This window comes from Dreissena polymorpha, chromosome 3 (genome assembly GCF_020536995.1).
Source record: "Dreissena polymorpha isolate Duluth1 chromosome 3, UMN_Dpol_1.0, whole genome shotgun sequence".
Lineage (NCBI taxonomy): Eukaryota > Metazoa > Mollusca > Bivalvia > Myida > Dreissenidae > Dreissena > Dreissena polymorpha.
The window spans coordinates 73,104,522-73,126,916 of NC_068357.1; the positions used below are offsets into that span (position 1 = coordinate 73,104,522).

The 22,395-nt window shown below is 34.8% G+C and overlaps 1 protein-coding gene across 4 annotated transcripts; it reads left to right on the forward strand.

Annotated features, from left to right (window-relative positions):
- Positions 1 to 2,811: 2,811 nt before the first annotated feature.
- Positions 2,812 to 20,905, forward strand: LOC127874750 (protein YIF1B-A-like). Of its 4 annotated transcripts, none has more exons than XR_008047076.1 (9): positions 2,812 to 2,972; positions 9,010 to 9,144; positions 10,865 to 11,019; positions 11,807 to 11,911; positions 13,183 to 13,261; positions 13,795 to 13,852; positions 15,282 to 15,529; positions 17,518 to 17,611; positions 18,929 to 18,983. XR_008047076.1 is itself a non-coding variant. In XM_052419339.1 (9 exons), exons 1-9 carry the CDS (start codon positions 2,945 to 2,947, stop codon positions 19,189 to 19,191), a joined length of 1,119 nt encoding a protein of 372 aa, XP_052275299.1. In that variant the 5' UTR covers positions 2,812 to 2,944; the 3' UTR covers positions 19,192 to 20,905. The 4 variants fall into 4 exon arrangements, 3 of the variants coding, with proteins under 3 accessions (XP_052275299.1, XP_052275301.1, XP_052275300.1); XM_052419339.1 differs by having other exon boundaries at positions 15,282 to 15,483; positions 18,929 to 20,905; XM_052419341.1 differs by having other exon boundaries at positions 15,282 to 15,437; positions 18,929 to 20,905.
- Positions 20,906 to 22,395: the final 1,490 nt, after the last annotated feature.

A 22,395-nucleotide genomic window follows, 5' to 3' on the forward strand; every position in this document is an offset into this window, starting at 1 on the left:
AGGAATGTGTTATCTTTGTGTTAACGAGTACACAATAGTAACAGGAAGACACAATGGTAACAGGAAGGTATAAATATCTTCAACCGATTTCTTTATTTTATGATTGAACAAACGTCAACCCAAAACAGAAAGCATCGCCCATTCTTTACAACAAAAGCTCATGTACATGTAAGTGGTTATCCACGTGACAGCCATGACATAATACTAATATAAATAACTGCATCAAATAAAAAATATGTCGCCAAATACGTTTACAGATAATTTTTATTATATTTCACTTTAATCCTCCATTCAATATATTTCTGATCAACCAGTCGATTTGCACATAATTTATGTATAAATTCAATTAATTTTAGAAGCGACATAACCCAGAACAACAAAAGTGTGTGTTCTATACCTTTATTTCGATACTGCAGTAAAATATACAAACTATCTATATCAACTTACAGAATTATGTAAATTAAGCTTATGATAAACCACTTCGCGTTAAATCTACATTTAACATTATCATTATTTCTAATGTTTCAATTTATGAAAAAATATATAAAAGGAATGTGCTCAGTCGTAAATATTAGACAAATAAATATAGTTTTTTTTTTTTTTTATTGAAAGTTATATGAAATACATAAAAGTAAATAAAATGTTAATTCATATGCAATATATAATTAATGTGTTTAGTCCGATCTAGAAATATAATGATAATTTCCAAATAAAATTAGGATACAAAACCTAGCTTTCTTTCAAAGCAATCACTTTTTAATCAACACATACACAAAATAAGATATGCACTGTACAATTTATACTCTGTACAATAACTAATGACCTATGTCTGTCATCCTACTTTACATTCTAATTCATTCCCAAGCTTCTGTCTGAGGTGGTTCACTATTCTCACCATGTTCTGGAACTCCCACTCAGACAAAGAAACTTGCATTTAAGTACAGCCGTTGTCATAATTTCCCATGCGGTTATAGGTACACTGTAACGCCGTTTCGAACCAGTATTCTCCCATCCGACGAAATCCGAGGCGCGGCTGAAATCGTCATCCGAGGCAGATATCGTAACCTGAGAACGCACTGGCTTCGCTCCTGGCGCAGCCCGAATATCATTAACAATTATAAAATCATCATTGTCATAATTATCATCAGTAACAAAGTTGTCAATAGAAGAACCATTGTTTATACCGGTAATTGTCATTTTATTGTTGTAATTGTCATTGCAATAATCGTCTTCCTTATCATACGCTTGATACTCATAACAATTGTCAGAATTTCATTTAATTTACGAGCAATAGCTCGTCACTGATTTCATAGGGTGAAAAAGTACTATCATATTGTTTTCATTTATTAAAATAAATGTTATGTAATTTTCATTCAAAATCGTTGTTTTGTGATGATTGCGCTACTAACCCATTGCATGCCGAACTCCAGCCCGCTTGCACTACTTCGAGCAATGGTTCGAGATATAAACAGGTGCATCATCAAATCAATGAACTAAGTACGTCTGATCCCGTCCCGCTTCTCGGGCAAAGTCTTCGCATGGTAGCATGTGCAGGTTGTCTGTCGGACACACAGAACCCGACTGGTCGTCGTCGGATTACGGCAGCCGTTCGTCGTACAGTTCATCGAAGTCGTTATGCCGGTGGCGCCACACTTAATATCAGTCACATTCTGGGAAAACTGGGCTTAATGAAAGTGCAAAAAATGTCCCAGATAAGACCTTGCAGTTCGCACAGGCTGATCAGGGACGACACTTTGTGCCAAGACTTGATTTTCGTTTAGAAGAACCTAACGTCATACTTTACACACACCTTGACGTGACTGCATTTGAGGCGGCGGTTTATGCAACTTTGGCAAAACAGTCATAGTTGTGCGATTATTGTAGCTTTAAAGTCATTAAAACACCAATATGTTATTTATATGAACTAGACCGGAAAGCCTTTGTTTCTGAACTTCTGTGTCGGTGTATATATACAATTTACCCGTTGTTTCTAGACATGCGTAATACTTTGCCATCGCATGTGACTGCATTTGCTTTGCGGCATATCCGTCGGTGGTGCTGACTCTCTCGCTTTACATTGTTTAAAACCTTTTTTTTGAATACTAGACCGGAATGATTTGTTTTCTTTTATGTGTCTGTGGGTGATATACCGTGTATCACTTGTTTGTACACATGTTTAATATTTTATGAGCTTACACTTTTTTGTTATTTAACCCACGGACTCTAGATGAGACAATATACGCTCCGTGTTTAATCCTTTTAAAATTTAACAGTTTGTTTTCAACACTACTTCATTATTTATTTGCGACTTGCCCTGGTATTTAATTGCTCAATATATTATATTTAATGTTAACTGTTCCATTAAACTACAACACATTAATCTTTATTTTAAAGATATTTGATTTAATCCTTCTTTGAGTCTGTTTTGAAAATGGATTTTTTGTTACTCATAAACAGTGCTTTATCCTGTGAGTTTTGCGCGATTATTTTTTTTTAATTTTAAAGCACATCTATTAAATATGTTCAGCATATTATATTTCTATGGATATTTTATTAAACCAACTTATTTAATGCATTTCATTTTGTACTTTGACAAATAACAAACTACCGAATCAAATACACTCTTTCTGCATTTTGACAATATCTTCTATTGTGCGTGGGTGATTTGAGATATTCTCGTAATTTAGCATCAAGTGCATATTATTTAGACTGCATGCTTTAACTGTTGTTGACTGTGCGTTTTTTTTACCAAGTATTATGGCTGGTTTTGTGATGATCATATTTTTGCCAGAAGAGAAATATACATGTAGTTATATTTAACCTCACATGTCGACGTCGACATGTTAATTCGTTTAAGACTCGATCAAATTTCGGTTGCCAACAATGCAGTGATTTATATACGTTTTTGTCACTTCAGTCGTAACGCATCGGTATCAAAGTGGATATGGATATTCCTTCAAGTTACAGACAATGTTTGTACTCATTTACACATACTTTACTGTTACACATGCGTATATTTTGAAACTTTATGTTTGTAGTGGTTGTTCGGACAACTTTTTCGGATATCGTTTAATTAATTAATTAATTAATTAATTGGTACATACACAAATCGAACTCCGTTAATGTAAAGTAATAGTATAAATTGCTTAAATTTACATCAAATTTACCCGCTAAAATATCCAGTATTGGAAGTTTATCTTCATTCAAAATAGCAGTAGTACCTGATGGACAATTTATATTTTCTCATTTTGATACCATTATTATAGCTAAAGAAACTTCAGCGTACAGTTTATATAGTATTGACAGACCTGTACGCTGAAGCTAACCCCGTATCGAAAGTCAACCAGAGTCGTAACATATTTATGTCACGCTATAAATCAAAGAAAGGTCATTTTCTTGGATACATTTCTACATATATTGGTGAATGAATATAAATTACTGCATCGAGGAATATTTTAAGGTTCAAATGCATCTTACAATAGATGGAAATAACTCTCATCAGTCTGAAATTCACAATTTTGACGCCATTGTCGCTTTGTCACGTGACGAGTTTTCATTTGGATACTTTCGGATAAACCTTGACATTTTATGCTGAAATTGTAAACATTACTTTCGTTTTCTGAAATCTATTATTTGTGATTAACAACTTACGTCTGGTGGATTATAAGACTGATTTCATTGTGAATCAGGTAGTTTTATATAATATTTAGTTTGACTTTGTATTAACACTACAATTTGTTTACAAAATAAGCCAGAATAATTTAAATACCGGGAAATGTCATTCTAAATTTGAAAACACTTGAGCACATGGTTTGTTACTAAAAATAGAAATAACGTCATATAACCATGAAATCTCGGGAGATTCGCATTTCAAAAAAGTCTGTCACATCGCTGTTTTTCTCGATATGTAAGAGCAGAATAGATACATTTTAAATGTTTAAGATAGTATTTTGTGAAAGAATATATCAGTTAAATGTGAAAAATGTCAATCTTTCCAATCAAGTGGTTGATTTGGGCTAACAACTGCATTTAAAAGCTGTTTTGGACCGGTCTTTGTTAACTGTCAACTTTTCGGGAATTTCTGGTTGACTTTCCTAATGGGGTTGGTCCATAACTATAAAGTCGCGCCTGTCAAAAATCATAAAAAGCGACATTTAAAGTTATGGAAGCCAGAACTACCATTATTATATATGTATCATTATTGTTTTGGTATGGGAATATTTTAATCAGTTCATCTAGATCTAGTCATTTGATGATTTGATATAATTGCTGAAGTTGTGATATTGTTATTATCAGCTTTCCTTAAGTTGATATTGAATTATTTTTTATTAGCTTTTAAGGACATTGCGTGATGTGTAAGTTTGTGTCTTAATTTCAAGTATTTTCTAGCTTTTTTGAAATGCATAAATGTATTTCTTTATATTCCTTTATGGTCTATTCCCTACTGTGAATACAAAATGCCAAATATAGATATGTACTGTGCTAATAAAATTAGGCCATTTATCTGTGATATCATTACATTTAACAATGTGTACTATAATTATAAACTTTATATAAGGGTAATGTCTAAAAGCTACTTTTTGTTAGTAAAAAGCTCTCTATGTCATGCCACCAGCACAAAAGACCACAATGGAAATAAGAGTTGCTCTTTTTTGTGTTATCCTTGCCATTTGTTGGTGTGCATGTCATGGTTTATTTATTCTCATGTGTTCTACGATTCTGTATTACATGTATACATGTTGTTTTAAATGTCCATGTATATGTATTCCATGCAGAAATAAAATAAAATCAAAATCAAATAAATTGACCTATGACATTGGAAAACATATTAGTATAATCGTTACAGTTTCATTTCAAACAATATTAACAACATTCATGCTTATGTCATTGACTTTGTTAGCATGAAGTTGAGTCTGTTTAACCATGAACATTTTTTGCCCCAGATGCAGGGGTTCTGAAATATTTTATGAGTCTACTTGTCCACGGACAAGTTGGACCCACAAATTCACTTGTCCGTACCAAAGAAGTACTTGTCCGTTCTTTAAAGATAAATAAAATAAAACATCATTACTATACAAACATACACTTTTTATGCCCCCCTTCGAAGAAGAGGGGGTATATTGCTTTGCACATGTCGGTCGGTCCATCCGTCCGTCCACCAGGTGGTTTCCGGATGATAACTCAAGACCGCTTGGGGCTAGGAACATGAAGAATCATGAAACTTCATAGGTACATTGATCATGACTCGCAGATGACCCCTATTGATTTTGAGGTCACTAGGTCAAAGGACAAGGTCACGGTGACCCGAAATAGTAAAATGGTTTCTGGATGATAATTCAAGAACGCTTAGGCCTAGGATCATGAAACTTCTTAGGTAGATTGATAATGGCTGGCAGATGACCCCTATTGATTTTCAGGTCACTAGGTCAAAGGTCAAGGTCACGGTGACCCGAAATAGTAAAATGGTTTCGGGATGATAACTCAAGAACGCTTATGACTAGGATCATGAAACTTCATATGTACATTGATCATGACTCGCAGATGACCCCTATTGATTTTCAGGTCACTAGGTCAAAGGACAATGTCACGGTGACCCGAAATAGTAAAAGGGTTTCCAGATGATAACTCAAGAACGCTTATTCCTAGGATCATGAAACTTGATAGGTAGATTGTTCATGCCTCGCAGATGACCCCTATTGATTTTCAGGTCACTAGGTCAAAGGTCAAGGTCACGGTGACCCGAAATAGTACAATGGTTTCTGGATGATAACTTAAGAACGCTTATGACTAGGATCATGAAACTTCATAGGTACATTGATCATGACTGGCAGATGACCCCTATTGATTTGAAGGTCACTAGGTCAAAGGTCAAGGTCACAGTGACAAAAAACATATTCACACAATGGCTGTCACTACAACGGAGAGCCCATATGGGGGGCATGCATGTTTTACAAACAGCCCTTGTGTTAAGTTCTATTTTGATTATATACTTAGTTAACTAGAAAATACAAGCAAGATGTGCAAACAATAAGAACACGTTTAAGTCACATGATACCATCTTGGATATTTAATAATCTCAACATGACTAGAAAATTCACTTGAATAAAATAATCTCCTCTAAATATAAGTATATAATTATCGGCTTATAAAGGAAACTCTTTACAAAGTTTACATTTACACACACCGGTAACGTTTTCAATCCAAGGAAATTCAATTAGCCAAGACTCAACAAATTCTCGTTTCCGCTTGGCGTCGTATGCTTTATCATATTCATGCTTGGCTTTTCTCTTCTTTTCCGAAGCCAAACTGATTTTATCATTGGTCATTAGCGTCATGGCTTGACGTTAAAGTGGTTTTATTTTTAAACATCGAAAGCAGGTCGGTAAAACATGTTTGCAGCCATTTGCAATTTACGAAAAATGTTATCTAATGCGTGATTGGCTGTTGCTGTACACGTGCGCTGGTTTCTCTACTATAAATGTTACCTTATGCGTGATTGTTTTTGCTATATACGCGTGGATTTGTTTACTACATTAAATAATTTTTATCGGAAAATAACCTACCTCCAGTTAAAAAAGTGTGCTAGTTCGTTTTTTATTCTCGGAAAATATTGAAGTTTCGTTCTCGAAACAAAATTTACCACGGAAATTCTACTTGTCCCCGGACAAGCCAGCTTTCAAAAGCTGCTTGCCCGGAAGGGATAATTGATGACTCGGACAACTCAGACAGCATATTTCAGAACCCCTGAGATGTATCTTACATTGTATTTAATATCTCATTAAACTGCAAATTTAATGATATATAAACTTGAAAAATGAGATCTTACAGCAGGCCTTCTCCTGGACATTTTGAAAAAAAATGCAATTTTGGGATTGTTTTTTTTTTGGCACTCTGATTTGGGAAATAATAATTAAATATTTGTTTATTACATGTACTTCATAATACTTCAAATAAGGGGAACAAACTCATATTAATTATGATTATATGCTTTGTTAGTTGTAAGTGAAATAACAATGAGAAACAATAATCATCAGACACTTCTTTCTAATTTTTAAAATATTTTTTGAAATTTGGAATTTTCTTTTCAAATGGGGATTTTTTTACTATTTTGTTTTGGGAATGGGTCCATTAAGCAGATACGCCAGTCAAAGTCCTGTAAAGCCTTCAGTATATCAACAGTTCCTGAAGGTTTAATTTTTTTTAATTTTTTTTTGGGGGGGGGGGTAATTTGACGCTAGCAGTGACTCGACAATGAACATAAACATTATGGTAAAGTTTTGTACGCTTAAAACTAAAAAACACACAGTAATTTAGTTGATAAAGAAAGATAAACCCCTGAATTAATGGTTGAGAGGATCCGTGGCCAAGTGGTTACGCAGAAGAACTCAATTGGTGATTGCTCAGGTACTACTTAAAAGTACCACCGGTTCTCCTAAGTAAGTTAAAATATACTACAATTTACATCCAGTGCTTTCCAAAGGATTTTTTTCGGACGTCCTGGGGTTGTTAGGTGTGAATAAGGGAAGGCAGCCCTCTCTATATGTTTTTTTTTACAGTTATTAAATTTATTTGAAGCGTCATGAATCTTCAAGAAAAAAACAAGTTTACAGTGAAGCTTTCCATAAAGTTTCATTGAATTCTGGTCATTAGTAGCTGAGAAATAGCCCGGACAAGAATTGCACTATATGTACAGTTAATGGAAAATTTCAAAGGGCCATAACTCTGTGAAAAATCATCTGACCAGAACTGGCTGATAATATGCACATCTCCTCTTGGTAGTGAAGCTTCCCATAAAGTTTAATTGAATTCCGGTCATTAATTGCTGAGAAATAGCCGGGACCAAAATTGTGCACGGACGGACGGACACACGCACGGACAGACGAAGCGGCGACTATATGCTCCCCCAAAAAGTTTTGGGTGATCATAAAAAAGTAAGTATGCAGTTATTGATATAGCCCTGATCAAAATTGTGCACGGACGGAGGGACACACACGGACAGACGAAGCGGCGACTTTATGCTCCCCCCAAAAATATTGGGGGAGCATAAAAAAGTAAGTATGCAGTTATTGATACAGTTAGGTTGATTCATACAAATGTATTGGGAAATCGATCGAGTAAGGATTATGCGTGTCTATGTGTGAAATTGCTAAAACAATAAAAACATGTTGTTATCAATATCTTTATAGCTGTAAACTCGTTTTTTTCTTGAAGAGTCATGACTATTTTGGAAACATTAAGCTCCGCCCATAATTTGTTGCAGAATAACCCATAGACGATTTTCTTCTTTTTTTATATGAAATTTGGCACGTGCCGTGTTAGAATAGATTACAAATGAGTTTTTAACCAGGTTTTCCGAAGGAAAAAACTGGTTATTAGATTGGCGATTGTCGGCGGGCGGGCGGAACAAGCTTTTCTGGGCCATAACTTTGTCGTTCATTGTTAGATTTGAAAATCATTTTGCACATTTGTTGACCATCATTAGACGGTGTGTTGCGCGAAAAAAAAAAGTCGATATCTCCAAGGTCAAGGTCACACTTTGAGTTCAAAGGTCAAAAATGGCCATAAATGAGCTTGTCTGGGCCATAACTATGTCATTCATCGTGAGATTTTAAAATCATTTGGCACAATTGTTCACCATCATGGGACAGAGTGTCGCACAAAAGAATAATATCAATATCTCCAAGGTCAAGGTCGCCACGACTCAAAATAGATTTATTTTGAAACAAAGGGGGTTAATGATAAACAATCAGTTCAGTTTCAGTTGTCTCCCTTTATCAGACTTTTTTTTACATTGAAAACCTGGTTTTGTGACAATTTTGTTCCTTGTTTAATTATTTAAATGAAATTCCCTCTGAAATAGTAAATATATTCCAGTATTGAAACAATTACATTATGATTTCCATGAGTGTTGAATACTGAGTCCCTAAAAATAATTAAGCATTCAGTAACTCATGTGGAAGAAAATAGTATTTACTAGCATTTACATCAAATTTAATTGTATGTTTTTAGCTTCAGGAAAAAGAAAACCAAGTAAGAAGGGTGGTTCTAAACCCCAGCTTTTTGATGACACCAGTCAGAGTGTCCAGTCCCCACCGCCACTTGGCTATGGGCCGCCACAGGCAGGCTTCATGGATCCTTCACAAGGTAACTTGGGCATAAGGCATAAGGTTTTATTGATCTTTCACAGTTGGTAGAGCACTGGAGAACATATTCGAATTTGTGTGTTTAATTCCCAGCATGGCCACTTCACTTGTCAGTGCTCCAGCCAGCTTTTCAAAATAGAGGGGAGCTTCCCCAAAAAGGGCACATTTCACGCGTAATTTTGGAAAAAAGGGCATTTGATTATAAATATACTTAAGTATATACTTTGGTTATACTATATACTTATTAATTGTAAACACTTGTGCATTGGATGACTTCACCAATTGTATGCTGTTCCTCATTGGCGCTTAGGAAAACAACTTAATAGCCAATTTCCTAACCGCTATGGGCTAGCATCCGACTACACACATTAGAGATATGTAGATATTATATTTCTTTCCGGTGTGTGGGGGGGGGGGGGGGGGGATTTTGATGTTTTTTTTATCACCTATCATCATTGAACTGCATGTTAATCTTTCAGGTTCCAGTTTCAGCATCAGTCAGTGGCCTTTTAGAAGAAAATGAAATGAAGAAAACATTAAATAAATTCAGGGGTTTCACTGGGTCAAAAAAACGTTGTGACTGTCACTACTTAAATTTGTTGCTTTAAATAACTTTGAGCCAATGTTTGTCCACAGTAATATTAATTAAAACAAAAACCTATATTGACAAATTTAAAGTCTAAACAATGATCAATGTCACTATTGAGTAGCATCCAGTCTGGAGATTAAAATGAAACATTGTTATTGTTAATAATAGGATATATTTATTTCACAACACGTTATTTCAACTAATGTCAACAACGTAGACCGTTTCGTTAGGTCGCGAAAATATATGAAAATATCAACATTACATTTTACTTGCAGAGTGATAAATCCTCCTTCCAAACAAGTTCATTATTTGTTGAATTAACAACTATCTGCCCCTATTCATGTCAAAATTCATCATGATTGGGGACAGACAGTGTTTTAAAGTTCAGAAATAAAATCCAAACACAAATATGTTTTTCATGCGGTAATTTCGGACTAAAAATTAACCGCATATTCGCATTAAAAAAAGTGATTAATTTTCAAATGTTAATAGGTATTTTGAATTAAAAATCACTATTTTTGCAAACAAATTATAGCCAAAGAATTCAGAAGTTAAAAAAAATCAATAGTGCTGAGTTTGATTTCATTCGAGTGTGATTGTGCCTAACCAAGCGTGACCTCAGAGATAATCTTTCACAGCATGTTACTATCGTCTGCAACAAAAGGCTAATTAGTGATCTAAAAACAAATCATGCCCTTGGGGCTTGTTTGTTCACAATGTGTTGACTTAATACACCCCAGGCGGTCATGTAAGGGTGTTATCTGTGTATTCATGTCGATGTTTCTGGCGATTTATACGGCATGAAAGCAGGAATTTAGAGATCAAAAGGGCATTTGACAGAAAAATAGAGGGGCGCTTTTTAAGGGGGCAAATTTTAGAGGGGCGCAGCGCCCCTCTATTTATTGCTAGCTGGAGCACTGCTTGTTAAGGGACAGGAAATGCTTTGGGCTGTTACAGGTATTAGTATGTGCACTTATAACTGGATGACCAGCTTATCCAGTAATGTGCTATGAAGTTCACTGACAACTATATGGCTAAAATACTGTTGAAAACGTTGCAATATCCAAATTAACAAAAAAGGGAACATATTAGGGTAGTATTTCAGGAATACATGATAACTACTGTATTGCAGGGAATCAGTCTTTTGGAGCGGGTCACCAAGGGGCACCTGCATGGGGTCACCAGCAGTTTCCAGGGCAACAGTTATTTAATGATCCAATGGCAAACATGGCTATGCAGTATGGGAGCTCACTGGCTGGGCAGGGCAAAGATTTAGTCAATAAAAATGTAAGCAAAATGTTATGTACTAGTAGTTAGGTCCTTCGAATCCGGACAAATAAGCAATGTGCCTTTGAATGTAAAAGCATTGAAAAGCACATTTTAAGCTTGGCTGTTTTTGGAGGTAAACCTGAGGTATTGTCATAGACAGCTGGTCGTGTCGTCCGCCGTCCGCGTCATGCTAAAACCTTTACATTAGCTCTAAAATGAAAGTACTTCCACCTACAACTTTGAAACTTCATATGTAGATGCACATTGAGGAGTTCTACACGCCACACCCATTCAGGGGTCACGAGGTCAAAGGTCAAGGTCACTGTGACCTTAAAAAAATAATCTGTCAAGCTTTCATTTATTCAAAACTGCACTCGCAGCTAAGCGTTGGCACCCGTTATGCGGTGCTCTTGTTGTTTGTTGATATACTAGACTTTTGGACAAAAGACTTAGAATTATATAGAAATGAAGTTTTAATTTTCTTTTAAAAAGCATTATATTGTCCTGTAAGTTTGTTTACCGTAATAATGTGTTATTGTTTATATCATTTTTCTATTTAAATCTCATGAATGCTTTAAACAATGCGAAACAGTAGTGTGGCTGTCAGAATAACATAACTCTGGTATTTTGTCTATTATTTATTTAAAGGCTTCTAAATTTAATATAAAGTATAGATAGATAGTTTGAGTTGTTCCAATATTGTACATGTAACATTATGTGTTCCATAGATTTTATGTTGAAAGAAAAAAATGCAAATTCATTTATTACAAACAATATACTTAAAGTGTTTTTGATTTAATTTCAGTTGGAAAAATATGTCTCCACTTCGAAATTGAAATACTACTTTGCCGTTGACACATCATATGTAGCAAAGAAATTAATGACATTGTTTTTCCCATTTACCAAAAAGGTATGTTTCAATCTTTTAAGTCTTCTGTTGTCTTCATGTTGAATTATATTAGCCAGTCTCTTGGAAAATCTGGCTTAATGCATTGTGCTTTAAGTATAGTACAAGATTGGCCTGTTCAGTCTAATCAAGGAGGGCACTTTCTGCTTACAGTGGATTTTTGTTAAGAAGAGACTAACATGAAACACAAAATTCTTTAAATACAGAAAGTGTCGTCCCTTGCAGACTGTGCAGGCTTATCTGTAACAATACTTGACAGATGTGCATTTAGAATGGTTTGATCTAGCTTGACACATGTGCATTTAGAATAGTTTTATCCAGCTTGACACATGTGCATTTAGAATGGTTTTATCCAGCTTGACACATGTGCATTTAGAATGGTTTTATCCAGCTTGACACATGTGCATCGGAAATGTGTACGGCCGCGCATTCCGTGTGTAACAGATGTGTATAGTGTACTGTAACCCGTACTTTCAGTCTACTGGATAGCCTCCCCTTTGCCATTGAAATTAATATAATGAGTATTGTTGAATGTTCTAGATTTTGTACTATTAAAAAGATAAATATTATCTTCGTTGTTTGCTATTGTCTTATTTAATAAAACTGTTATTGTTATGTTTTAGATTTCATGCTTTATATCAGATGTTTTATGTCTTGAATAAAAGTATCAAGAGTTTTTGTTAGTACTATACTGACTATATTAAATGTGGAATGATAGATCGTTTTAGGTGTCCCGCTTTTTGGTCAAATGTCCCGACAATTTTTTATGGAATGTCCCGCTTTGGACCTAAAAAATTATGGCATGTATGAGCTTGACACATGTGCATTTAAGAATGGTTTTATCCAGCTTGACACATGTGCATTTAGAATGGTTTTATCCAGCTAACGACTGAAAAGCCTAAATGAATTCATATTTAAGAAAATAAATTCAAATACAACTTTAATTGCAGAGGTATAGAGTGTTATATTCCATTCTCGATGATAATTGCAGCCAGAAATTGGTTTGGGTCTTCACTACCAAAAGCCATCAATTAATAAATGCACAAAATGAAGTATTACTTTATAAGGTTTTTTTTGTTAGTAAAATAAACTCAAAATTTCATTGAATATATATATATATATATATATTCAATGATATATATTCAATATATATAGTATTGCTCACTGATGAAAAAATGTGTCCCATGTTTTGAAAGATAAAGAATGAGATATAAGTTTGCAAACTTATGTAAAATATTACTATTTGCATAGACTTATAATATTTTTTTATTTAGGACTGGTCAATAAAGTTTAACCAGGACCAGCCAGTTGCACCAAGATTTGATGAAAATGCACCCGACTTGTATATACCTGGTGAGGATGGCTTATCACATGATGTTATGATGCATTCTTGTAAACTGTGGTATTGTAAAGATTTGTTCATTTCTTGATTTATCATAAAACGTTAGGGAAGCAGGTTTAACCCATTTATGCCTAGCATCTAGAAAAAAGGCCTTGGCAAACAGCATAGACCCAGATGAGACGCCACATGATGCAGCGTCTCATCAGGGTCTGGGCTGTTTGCTTAAAGGAATTTCTGTAAGAAATATTCTAAATATAGAAATAAATATACTAGACATCCCTTATTTTGGAAATAAATTGATCCAATTTAGAAGGATGGGAGAGTCCACTAGGCATAAATGTGTTAAACAAGTTGTTTCTGAAGTGTTTTTTGTCTTACACAATGCTTCAACCAAGTTATTAAATTATTCATGTTTATGGCTTCAATTATCTCCAACTTTATTTTTGGCAGAAATAATTATTCTTTGATGTTTTAAAACGTTTGCTTGTTTTCAAATAATCTTTTGTGCCTAGCATATTTTTCAAGACTCAGTTTCCTATTTCAGTAATGGCCTTTGTCACCTACATACTGGTGTCAGGAGTAGTACTGGGAACACAAGAACGGTAGGCAGTGTTTCATTCTGAAATAACACTATGACATGGGAAACCTAGTTATTTTACTATTAAATTCTGTAGCCAGCGGTCCTGTATAAAAAAGGAGGTCCGGTATTTTTCCCATTTTACAAGACCTACTGTCCTGTAAAAATTTGTCTAGTTTGGATTTGACTGCATGTACAACCTTAGAAAGTAAATAAGTTAAAGTATACTTTAAAATAATGCTCGTTGATGTGCGTAGATATCAATGAGGAGCATTGCAATTCATAAAAACAATTACCCTAAACCTAATAATTACCTATTAACAATTACCCTACACTAAATGATTCTACTGTATATAAAGGGATTTGCACCAATCCGTAAACAAACTTTATTTTGCGGGGCATATCAATTCAACAAATTTGATTGTTCTAACTAGACGCCAGCATAAGTTGGCAGTATGTCAGCGCAAAAAAGTAAATCTGTACGATTGTTTCTATGACCAAAGCATAATTAAACAAGAGCTGTGTTTGTGAAACACAATGCCTCTTACTGCGCTTTGAACTTTGAAGTCACACGGCAGCTATTTTAGAAACAAAGTTATAGTTTGCATGTCAAGGTCACAGTGACCTTTGACCTAGTGACCTCAAACCATGTTTGATTGTATGCACATGTGAAGTTTAAAGAACATAGACCCAAGAGTTTTCATTTTATGAGCACGGTTAATGTTTTGGGACACACACACGAAAAATGACAGACAGACTGGCCAAAAACAATATACCCCTGATCATTCGATCTGGGGGCATCAAAATCAGGTTAACTGATCGTTTGATAGAATAACTGGTTAATCTCTTGCATCCCTAGTTTTAATGCATTCCAGTTTCAATATATAGGTTTCACCTTAACAAAATATCTCTTATTACTGCGCTTGTTAGAGGTACTTTTCAACTGTCCGGAAACACAGCTGTTATTAATATTCCACGTCAGTTTAAATTATGTCTGCATGGGCTTATCAAGGACTACACTTTCCGCCTAGACTGGATTTAAACAAATAATACCATAAAAGCGGAAATTTTCTGTCCTGATAAGCATGTGTTGACTTAACAAGCTAATTTGGGATGACACTTGGCACACACTTTGCATACATCTGTTTAGCCCTGTTTTCCCAGAGCAAGCTCAATAGCTGAATTAGTGATAACACTTCAGCCACACATCCCAGATTGCACAGGCTAGCGGCTGAATTAGTGTTAAGATAACACTTCAGCCACACATCCCAGATAGCACGGGCTAATCAGGGACAACACATTCTGCCTAAACTGGATTTTTGTAAAAAAAGAGTCTTTTTTATAGGAAAAATGTCAAAAAAGCAGGAAGTGTCATCCCTGATTAGCCTGTGCTAGCCTGTGCAGGCTAATCTGAGACAACACTTTAGGCCCATGCATTATTACTTACCCTGCAGGTTCACACCGGAGCATCTGGGCATGCAGGCCAGTACAGCGCTGGTGTGGCTCATCATAGAGCTGGTGGCAGTAATGTTGAGTCTCTACATCATGAACCTGACCACTGACCTCAAGTACATGGACATCCTTGCATACATTGGATACAAGTTTGTGGGGTATGTATATGGACATCTTTGCATACATTGGATACAAGTTTGTGGGGTATGTATATGGACATCCTTGCATACATTGGATACAAGTTTGTGGGGTATGTATATGGACATCCTTGCATACATTGGATACAATTTTGTGGGGTATGTATATGGACATCCCTACATACAAATACAAGTTTGTGGGGTATGTATATGGACATGCTTGCATACATTGGATACAAGTTTGTGGGGTATGTATATGGACATGCTTGCATACATTGGATACAAGTTTGTGGGGTATGTATATGGACATCCTTGCTTACATCAGATACAAGTTTGTGGGGTATGTATATAGACATCCTTGCATACATTGGATACAAGTTTGTTTGTTAAGAAAAGTTTGGTGGGTATGTGGGTCAGTTGTTTTAAGTCTTATATTTATGCTCCGCTTTGAAGAAAGGGTGGGTATATTGTTTTGCTGGATATCAGTATGTCTGTCGCTCGGTCAGTCTGTCTGTTGGTAGACCAGTTCATTTCGGATCAATAACTCGTCAATTAATTGACCGATGAGCTTTAAACTTCACATGTGCATTAGCTTTGGACAGTAGATGACCCCTATTGAAATTGGGGTAACTAGGTCAAGGTCACGGTCACAATAAGTTAAAATTGTTTCCAATCAATAACTTGTCAACCAATTGATCAATAGGCTTAAAACTATACATGTGCATTGGCTTGGACAGTAAATGACCACTATTAAAATTTGGGTCACTAGGTCAAAGGTCAAGGTCAGTGTCACAATTAGTGTGAAATGGTATCCAATAAATAACTTGTCAACGAGTTGACCGATTGGCTTTATTCTTCACAAATGCATTGGCCTCGGACAGTAGATGACCCCTATTGGAATTGGTGTCACTAGTTCAAAGGTCAAGGTCACTGTGTCAGTGCCCTGTTTGGGGTGGGCATCAGTCTCCAACCACGGAGCTATTGTTTTATTTGGTATGCATTGTAGCTGTTTTAAGCCTGTGTAGGTTTGTCAGTTATGTATGGTAATTGTTTTAAGCATTTATAGGCTTTTTGGGTAGATGTCAGTTGTTTAAAGTCTATATAGGTTTGTGTGTCAGTTGTTTTAAGTCTTTATAGGTTTTTAGGGTGTTTGTTTCAGTTATTCAAGTCTTTATAAGTTTGTTGGATGTGTGTGTTTGTTGTTTTGAGTCTCTGTTAGTTTTTGTGTGTGACTGTCAGGTGTTTAAAATCTTGGTAATATTGCATCAGGTGAAAGTAGTTTAAGATACGAAAAAATGAAGGATTCATATAAAAATACAGAGATTTAGAACATTTCTAAGCCCCATTACACTTTATTTGACAAAGTGCCAAGCCTTTATTTTATAGGTAGGGACATTAGAAATCAGCACTGCTAAGGTGAACTTACAATTAATTTTATGTGGAATGATTTGTGACACTGTTTTGTCAAATACATGTACAGCTGACCTTGTTGCCTTGCTGTCTAATGGAAATACTGCGACTTTGACATACCCACAGTAAACGAAGTAATTATACATGTGGTGAAAATGCATATTTATTGATAGAAAGACAATCAACTGCTTAACAGGGATCATGCTTTCTGCACAGTAAAGTCTGTCTTGCTGACAACAGCTTGTAAAAAGCTGTTGGTGTTTATATTAATTAATCAGTATATTAATAAAATGACAACAGCTGTTGTTATAACTGTGTTCAGCTTTTGTCTGTGCTGCTTGTATTATGGATCAATAGGGAATTCTCTTAATTACTGTAGTTTGCCAGTGCAAATTGTTTTTTTGTTTTTTTTTATATTCATACAAAAATTAATTGCCATTGCATAACTAGGGCTACATGATTTTAAATTTCATTTTAATGTGTGCGCAATTTTATTGGAACTTTGCTTTTCTTTTTATTCTGAAATTATATACAAAATGACATATGCATACCTGTAAATGATAAGTTATTTTGTGAATGTTTATTACACAGTTAATGAAACAGCTTACTGAAAGGGAGGTATGTGGTGATATAAGTTATACCCCTTACAGAAGTAGTTACTTCCCCTGACAGTAGTTCTGTCCCTTTGCAGCATGATCTTCATTCTGCTAGGAGGCATGCTGTTTCAGAGCACTGGCTTCTATGGACTGCTGGTGTGGTTCAGCCTAACTATCATCTTTTTTCTGGTGAGTCAGCTGCTTTCAAGGGACATAATCTCTTCAGACTGGTTATTAAATTTTATAATTGTATTAGATTTGACAAAAATATAAATTTGGTATTTTTAGCTTTCTTGAACACTTAGTGCTCAAGGTGTGCTATTGCAATCACATTATGTTTGGCCTCTGACATTGTACTGTGTGCCCTGTCATGTTTAAGCTTGTTATAACTCTAGGGGCCTAATTTTTTAGCTCACCTGAGCACAATCTGCTCATGGTGAGCTTTTGTGATCACCTTTTGTCCGTCATGTGTCGTGCGGCGTCAACATTTCCCTTGTTAAAACTCGAGGGGCCACATTTATTGCCAGATCTTCATGAAATTTGATAAGATTTGTGCCAATGATATCTTGGACCAGTATGAAAATGGTTCCGGTTGGTTGAAAAAAATGGCCGCCAGGGGGCATGGCTTTAGTAAAACCTTTGTAACACTCTGAAAGTTACATTTATTGTCCAATATTCATGAAACTTGGTCAGAACATTTGTTTTTTATTGATGTCTTGGATGAGATTGAAAATGGTTCTGGTCTGTTGAAAAACATGGTCACCAGGGGGTGGGGAATTTATCCTTTTATGGCCATACTAAAACCTTGTTAGCACTCTATAAGTTACATTCACAGTTCACTCTTCATGAAACTTGGTCAGAAAATTTCTCCTAATTATATCTTGGGCTGCACAGAACAGGTCAGTTCCTTTGTATCTCAGTTGAGCAACTTTGGGCCTTTCAGGCCTTCTTGTTAATCCACTCTTGATGAAATTTGGTCAGAATGTTTATCTTGACAATATCTTCGTCTTTTGAATCTGGGTTAGTTATGTGTGCCCAAAAACTAGGTCAAATCTTAGAAAAACCTTGTAATCACAGACCATATTTATAACTCAATCTTGATTAAACCTTATCATAATGTTTATTGCGAAAATGTCTATGCTGAGTGAATTTAGGTCGTGTGCTCACCAAAATTAGGTCAACAAGTAAAATCTGAGAAAACCCATATTGCACCTTTAGAAGCAACATTTATGAATTAGTTATGATCAGACTTGGTGTTAATGTTTATCTTGACAATATGAAGGTCAAGTTGTACATGGAACTTACATGTAGGTGAGCATATGAAGGCTGTCATGTCTGTCTTGTTAAATTATTAATTATTATAATTTATTAATTGCTAAATTATATGTAATTATTTTGATTTTTCTATTTATGTATAAATTATACTTGATTTACATATGTTTGTACCTTTTGATAAATAATAAATAAACGGCAGTTTAATATCTGTGATTTATTGTACTTTTGCAGGTGCGAACTTTAAAAGTGCAGATATTGCCACACACACAAGGGGAGGAACATCACGGACATGGGACCAAGCGAAGCCTGTATCTCATAGTGACCATATCCCTCATGCAGCCCGTCCTCATGTGGTGGCTTACCAGGCATATTGTGTTTGCAAAATAGCTATGACGTATTGCCCTTCCCCTAACCATGTCATTTACTTTGACTTCTTGAACTTGACTTGTAAAAACTTGCTTTGGCCTTGTGATTTACATAGGTATGATAAATAGTATTTAGCAGATTAAATCTACATTATGAGCAATTGATGTTGTAACATTATATTCTGTTAATGTCCATTGTAAGCCAAAAAGTCATATAAGTCTTCTTTGCACATTGCTGATAAGGCGCTTTAGCCATCAGAGTTGTTTTGTTGTTGACAGAATACTGTACTATATATTTTAAATTGCAAATACTTGTGGCTTTGATTGTGTTGTTGTTTGTTTGGGAAATGAATTTTTTAAATTGTGATTTCAGATGGATTTACTTGTATAAAAGATGAGACTTGTATTTGGTTAAGTGTGTTACGTGTTAAAAACAAAACACAAATGTGGGGACTGCTGTTTTTCCATTGACAAACCTCTATTACTGATCATAAATTATGAATTTTATTGAATAAACAAACAATTTAATAAAAATTGAAATATTAGACCAAAGTTTTTATACATTTAAATTAAATACGAAACGTTAACCAATGCCTGACATTTAAACTAAATGCATGTCATGTAGGCATCATCATGTGTGTTGTTATGCAAGTCTGCTGTGGTTGTCAATATTTTCAATATGTTCATTAATGCAGACTGGTTGGGAGCTATGCTTTTCGCTATATTCATGCAGGGTCTTGTGATCTCATTAGCAGACAGGGTATCTCGGGATCAGTCTGTGCAGATGCGCAGGCTGGTCTGAAGCTATTTTGGCCACATATGGCATAAGACCTTGTTTCAAATGACGCATTTCATATTGTTAGAAGTTAATCTGGAAGAGTGGTGTGAAGAGCGGTGTACATAGAACTTGTTAAGATTGAATTCCGAAGTACCTGGGTAACCCATCATTACACATGTGATATACGTAATTACAATGCTTTTGTTGAGCACAAGACATACATGATGTTACTGCAATCCATCAGAGAGATGGTGTGATTAATTTGTTTCTTCACAAGTACCTATTATTCTGAAGATGTATGTATGTTTTTTTTGTGAGGAAGCGGATGCAGTTTTCTTTGTCTATTTGTTTTTGGTAATATCCTTATCAGAGGTAATTATTTCTTACTGTATTTGATAACTCATGATCATGGCCTCATGATCAGAAAAGCAGCAAGTGCATATATACCATCATCTGTTGGTATTCGTAATTGAAGGTCAAAATCAAGTGAAAACATGTAAATAATATTTAGAATAATACAGAAAGTGATTTGAAAGATATACTACTAAAATAGCTTTTTTCGTAAATGTTTTGTTTTACAATATTAATAAAAATTCATTATATGTCTCGAATGAGTATTAACAGATCTATATTTATTGTAAATACCTTATTGAAAATTATATAGAACATCAGTATAAAGGTTTGTAATACATATAGAATAACATAAAATTTTAACAGTATTTGTGTAAGAACAAATGGTTACATGTAATTTAAACAACAATATTGGAAAATTATATGACTATGTGTAAAAGGTATTGAACTTAACTTGAAATAAATAGCTATTTTTGAGTTCTTAAATCTATATGTGCTTAGTATGATTGCCAAATCAGTGACTTTTCAAATGTTACTTCCTTTGTTAATCTTGTAGAAACATTCACTGCTTGATTCATACTAACAATGAACATCATATTAATTAACACTTTTTAAAAAGGTATTGTATGTTGGTATATGCATTTAAACTGTGTAAATAGCATATGTAATTATATTGCATGCTGACATATATGAAATAAAGAAGTTGAATTCTCATGCTATGGATTTAGTCGGTTGTAAACAACAGTGTAGTTTAGGAAAACACTTGACATATGTTTAGAATTAAAGGTTAATATTTATAATGATGTCCATATTTGGTATTGTTTGATATGAAAGGTGAATGATAACTATGGTCACAATAGTAATGAATGGATATATTTCTTCTGCTATAAAGCGCTTTGTTGGAAGAAAAGTCATTTGCACGACCAGGATTCAATTTTTTTTCAAGAATTTGAAATACATTGTACATTGATAAGAATATGCAACGTGGAGGCTCACTTATCACTGACTTGCATCAATGGTATTGGATGGTCAATTAGGTACTTAACACGCAGAATGACAATATGCATTTAGAAGTACACACGTTTGACTTGAATGGTACACCATACATACAATACAAACTTACTTCGTCTACTAATGCAAGTTGCATAGCTTATCAGAGACAGAAAAAATGGATTCAACATAAAAAGTATTTCTTGTATACATGCTTTATACGAAGCTAATTTAAGTGTTTAGAACTTAAAGCATACAATAAACACTCAAAAAACCCATATTAGCAATTTAGCATTCGAACTACAATGCCGTTTAACGTGGAGGGATTTATTAACGTTTACAAACCTCACTATGGATTATTTGCGAGCTAAATACAAGGAGTTCGACGATGACGTTGAAGCAGCCAGACAAGCCGCTGTGGACATGGCTGCGAAATTCGCAGGGACGACGAGTCTTGATGGGTAGAAGACGCAAATAATTGTACCTTCTAACATGTGTCGGGTATGGTTTGTACAAAAAAGGTCTTGCCTTAATAACAGTTAAATAAATATTGAGGCATACTTATCGTAAAATTGGTTCTTTTGGGTTGACAAGCGTTTGTTTTTAATGGAGTTGTCATTATTTTTGGAAAATATCCTTATATTTTTGCGTGTATGTCATATTAATTTTTAAAATAAATAATGTTTGTTGCGCATTCGTCGAAAAATACTTAAATACCACGTTGTTTTCTATTAAATGAACTGCTAGATATATGGATGCTAGCTGTTGTTGTGATATACGATCTTCCAAAAGTCGTTGATTTTGCAGTAAGAACTAACATTAATGTTTACATGTTTATTGAATTTTACGTTGGTTAAGTTCATTTTGAAAATGAATTAGCTTTTCCAAGATGTCGATGATATTTTCAGCTCATGACAGACGGGCGGACGGGCAGACAGACATACAATTTTACTGATGAAAAACAATGTTTACGTGCGCACGAATTGCTTAATTATATCATCACGTTTTGCAATTTAATTTAATACTGATCAATTTAACACTTTTAAGTATCATTCTTAACACCATGATTCCTAAAATTGAAAGTCCTCCGATGTTAATGATGTAAATCGTCCCACCGTTTCCAGGTACTTGTGTACCCTAAAGTGTCGTACCAGGACGTCTGGACTACCCATCTTCCGTTGAATTTAAGGACGGACCTCTGCTGCATAATACTC

What these genes read in the sequence shown, in the direction of transcription:
- LOC127874750 (XM_052419339.1), top strand. Translation starts at nt 2,945, where the DNA reads ATGGATATTCCTTCAAGTTACAGACAAT. An exon ending in GTACTGGGAACACAAGAACG is followed by an intron (nt 13,853 to 15,281) that starts GTAGGCAGTGTT and finishes CTTACCCTGCAG; the next exon opens with GTTCACACCGGAGCATCTGG. An exon ending in TAACTATCATCTTTTTTCTG is followed by an intron (nt 17,612 to 18,928) that starts GTGAGTCAGCTG and finishes GTACTTTTGCAG; the next exon opens with GTGCGAACTTTAAAAGTGCA.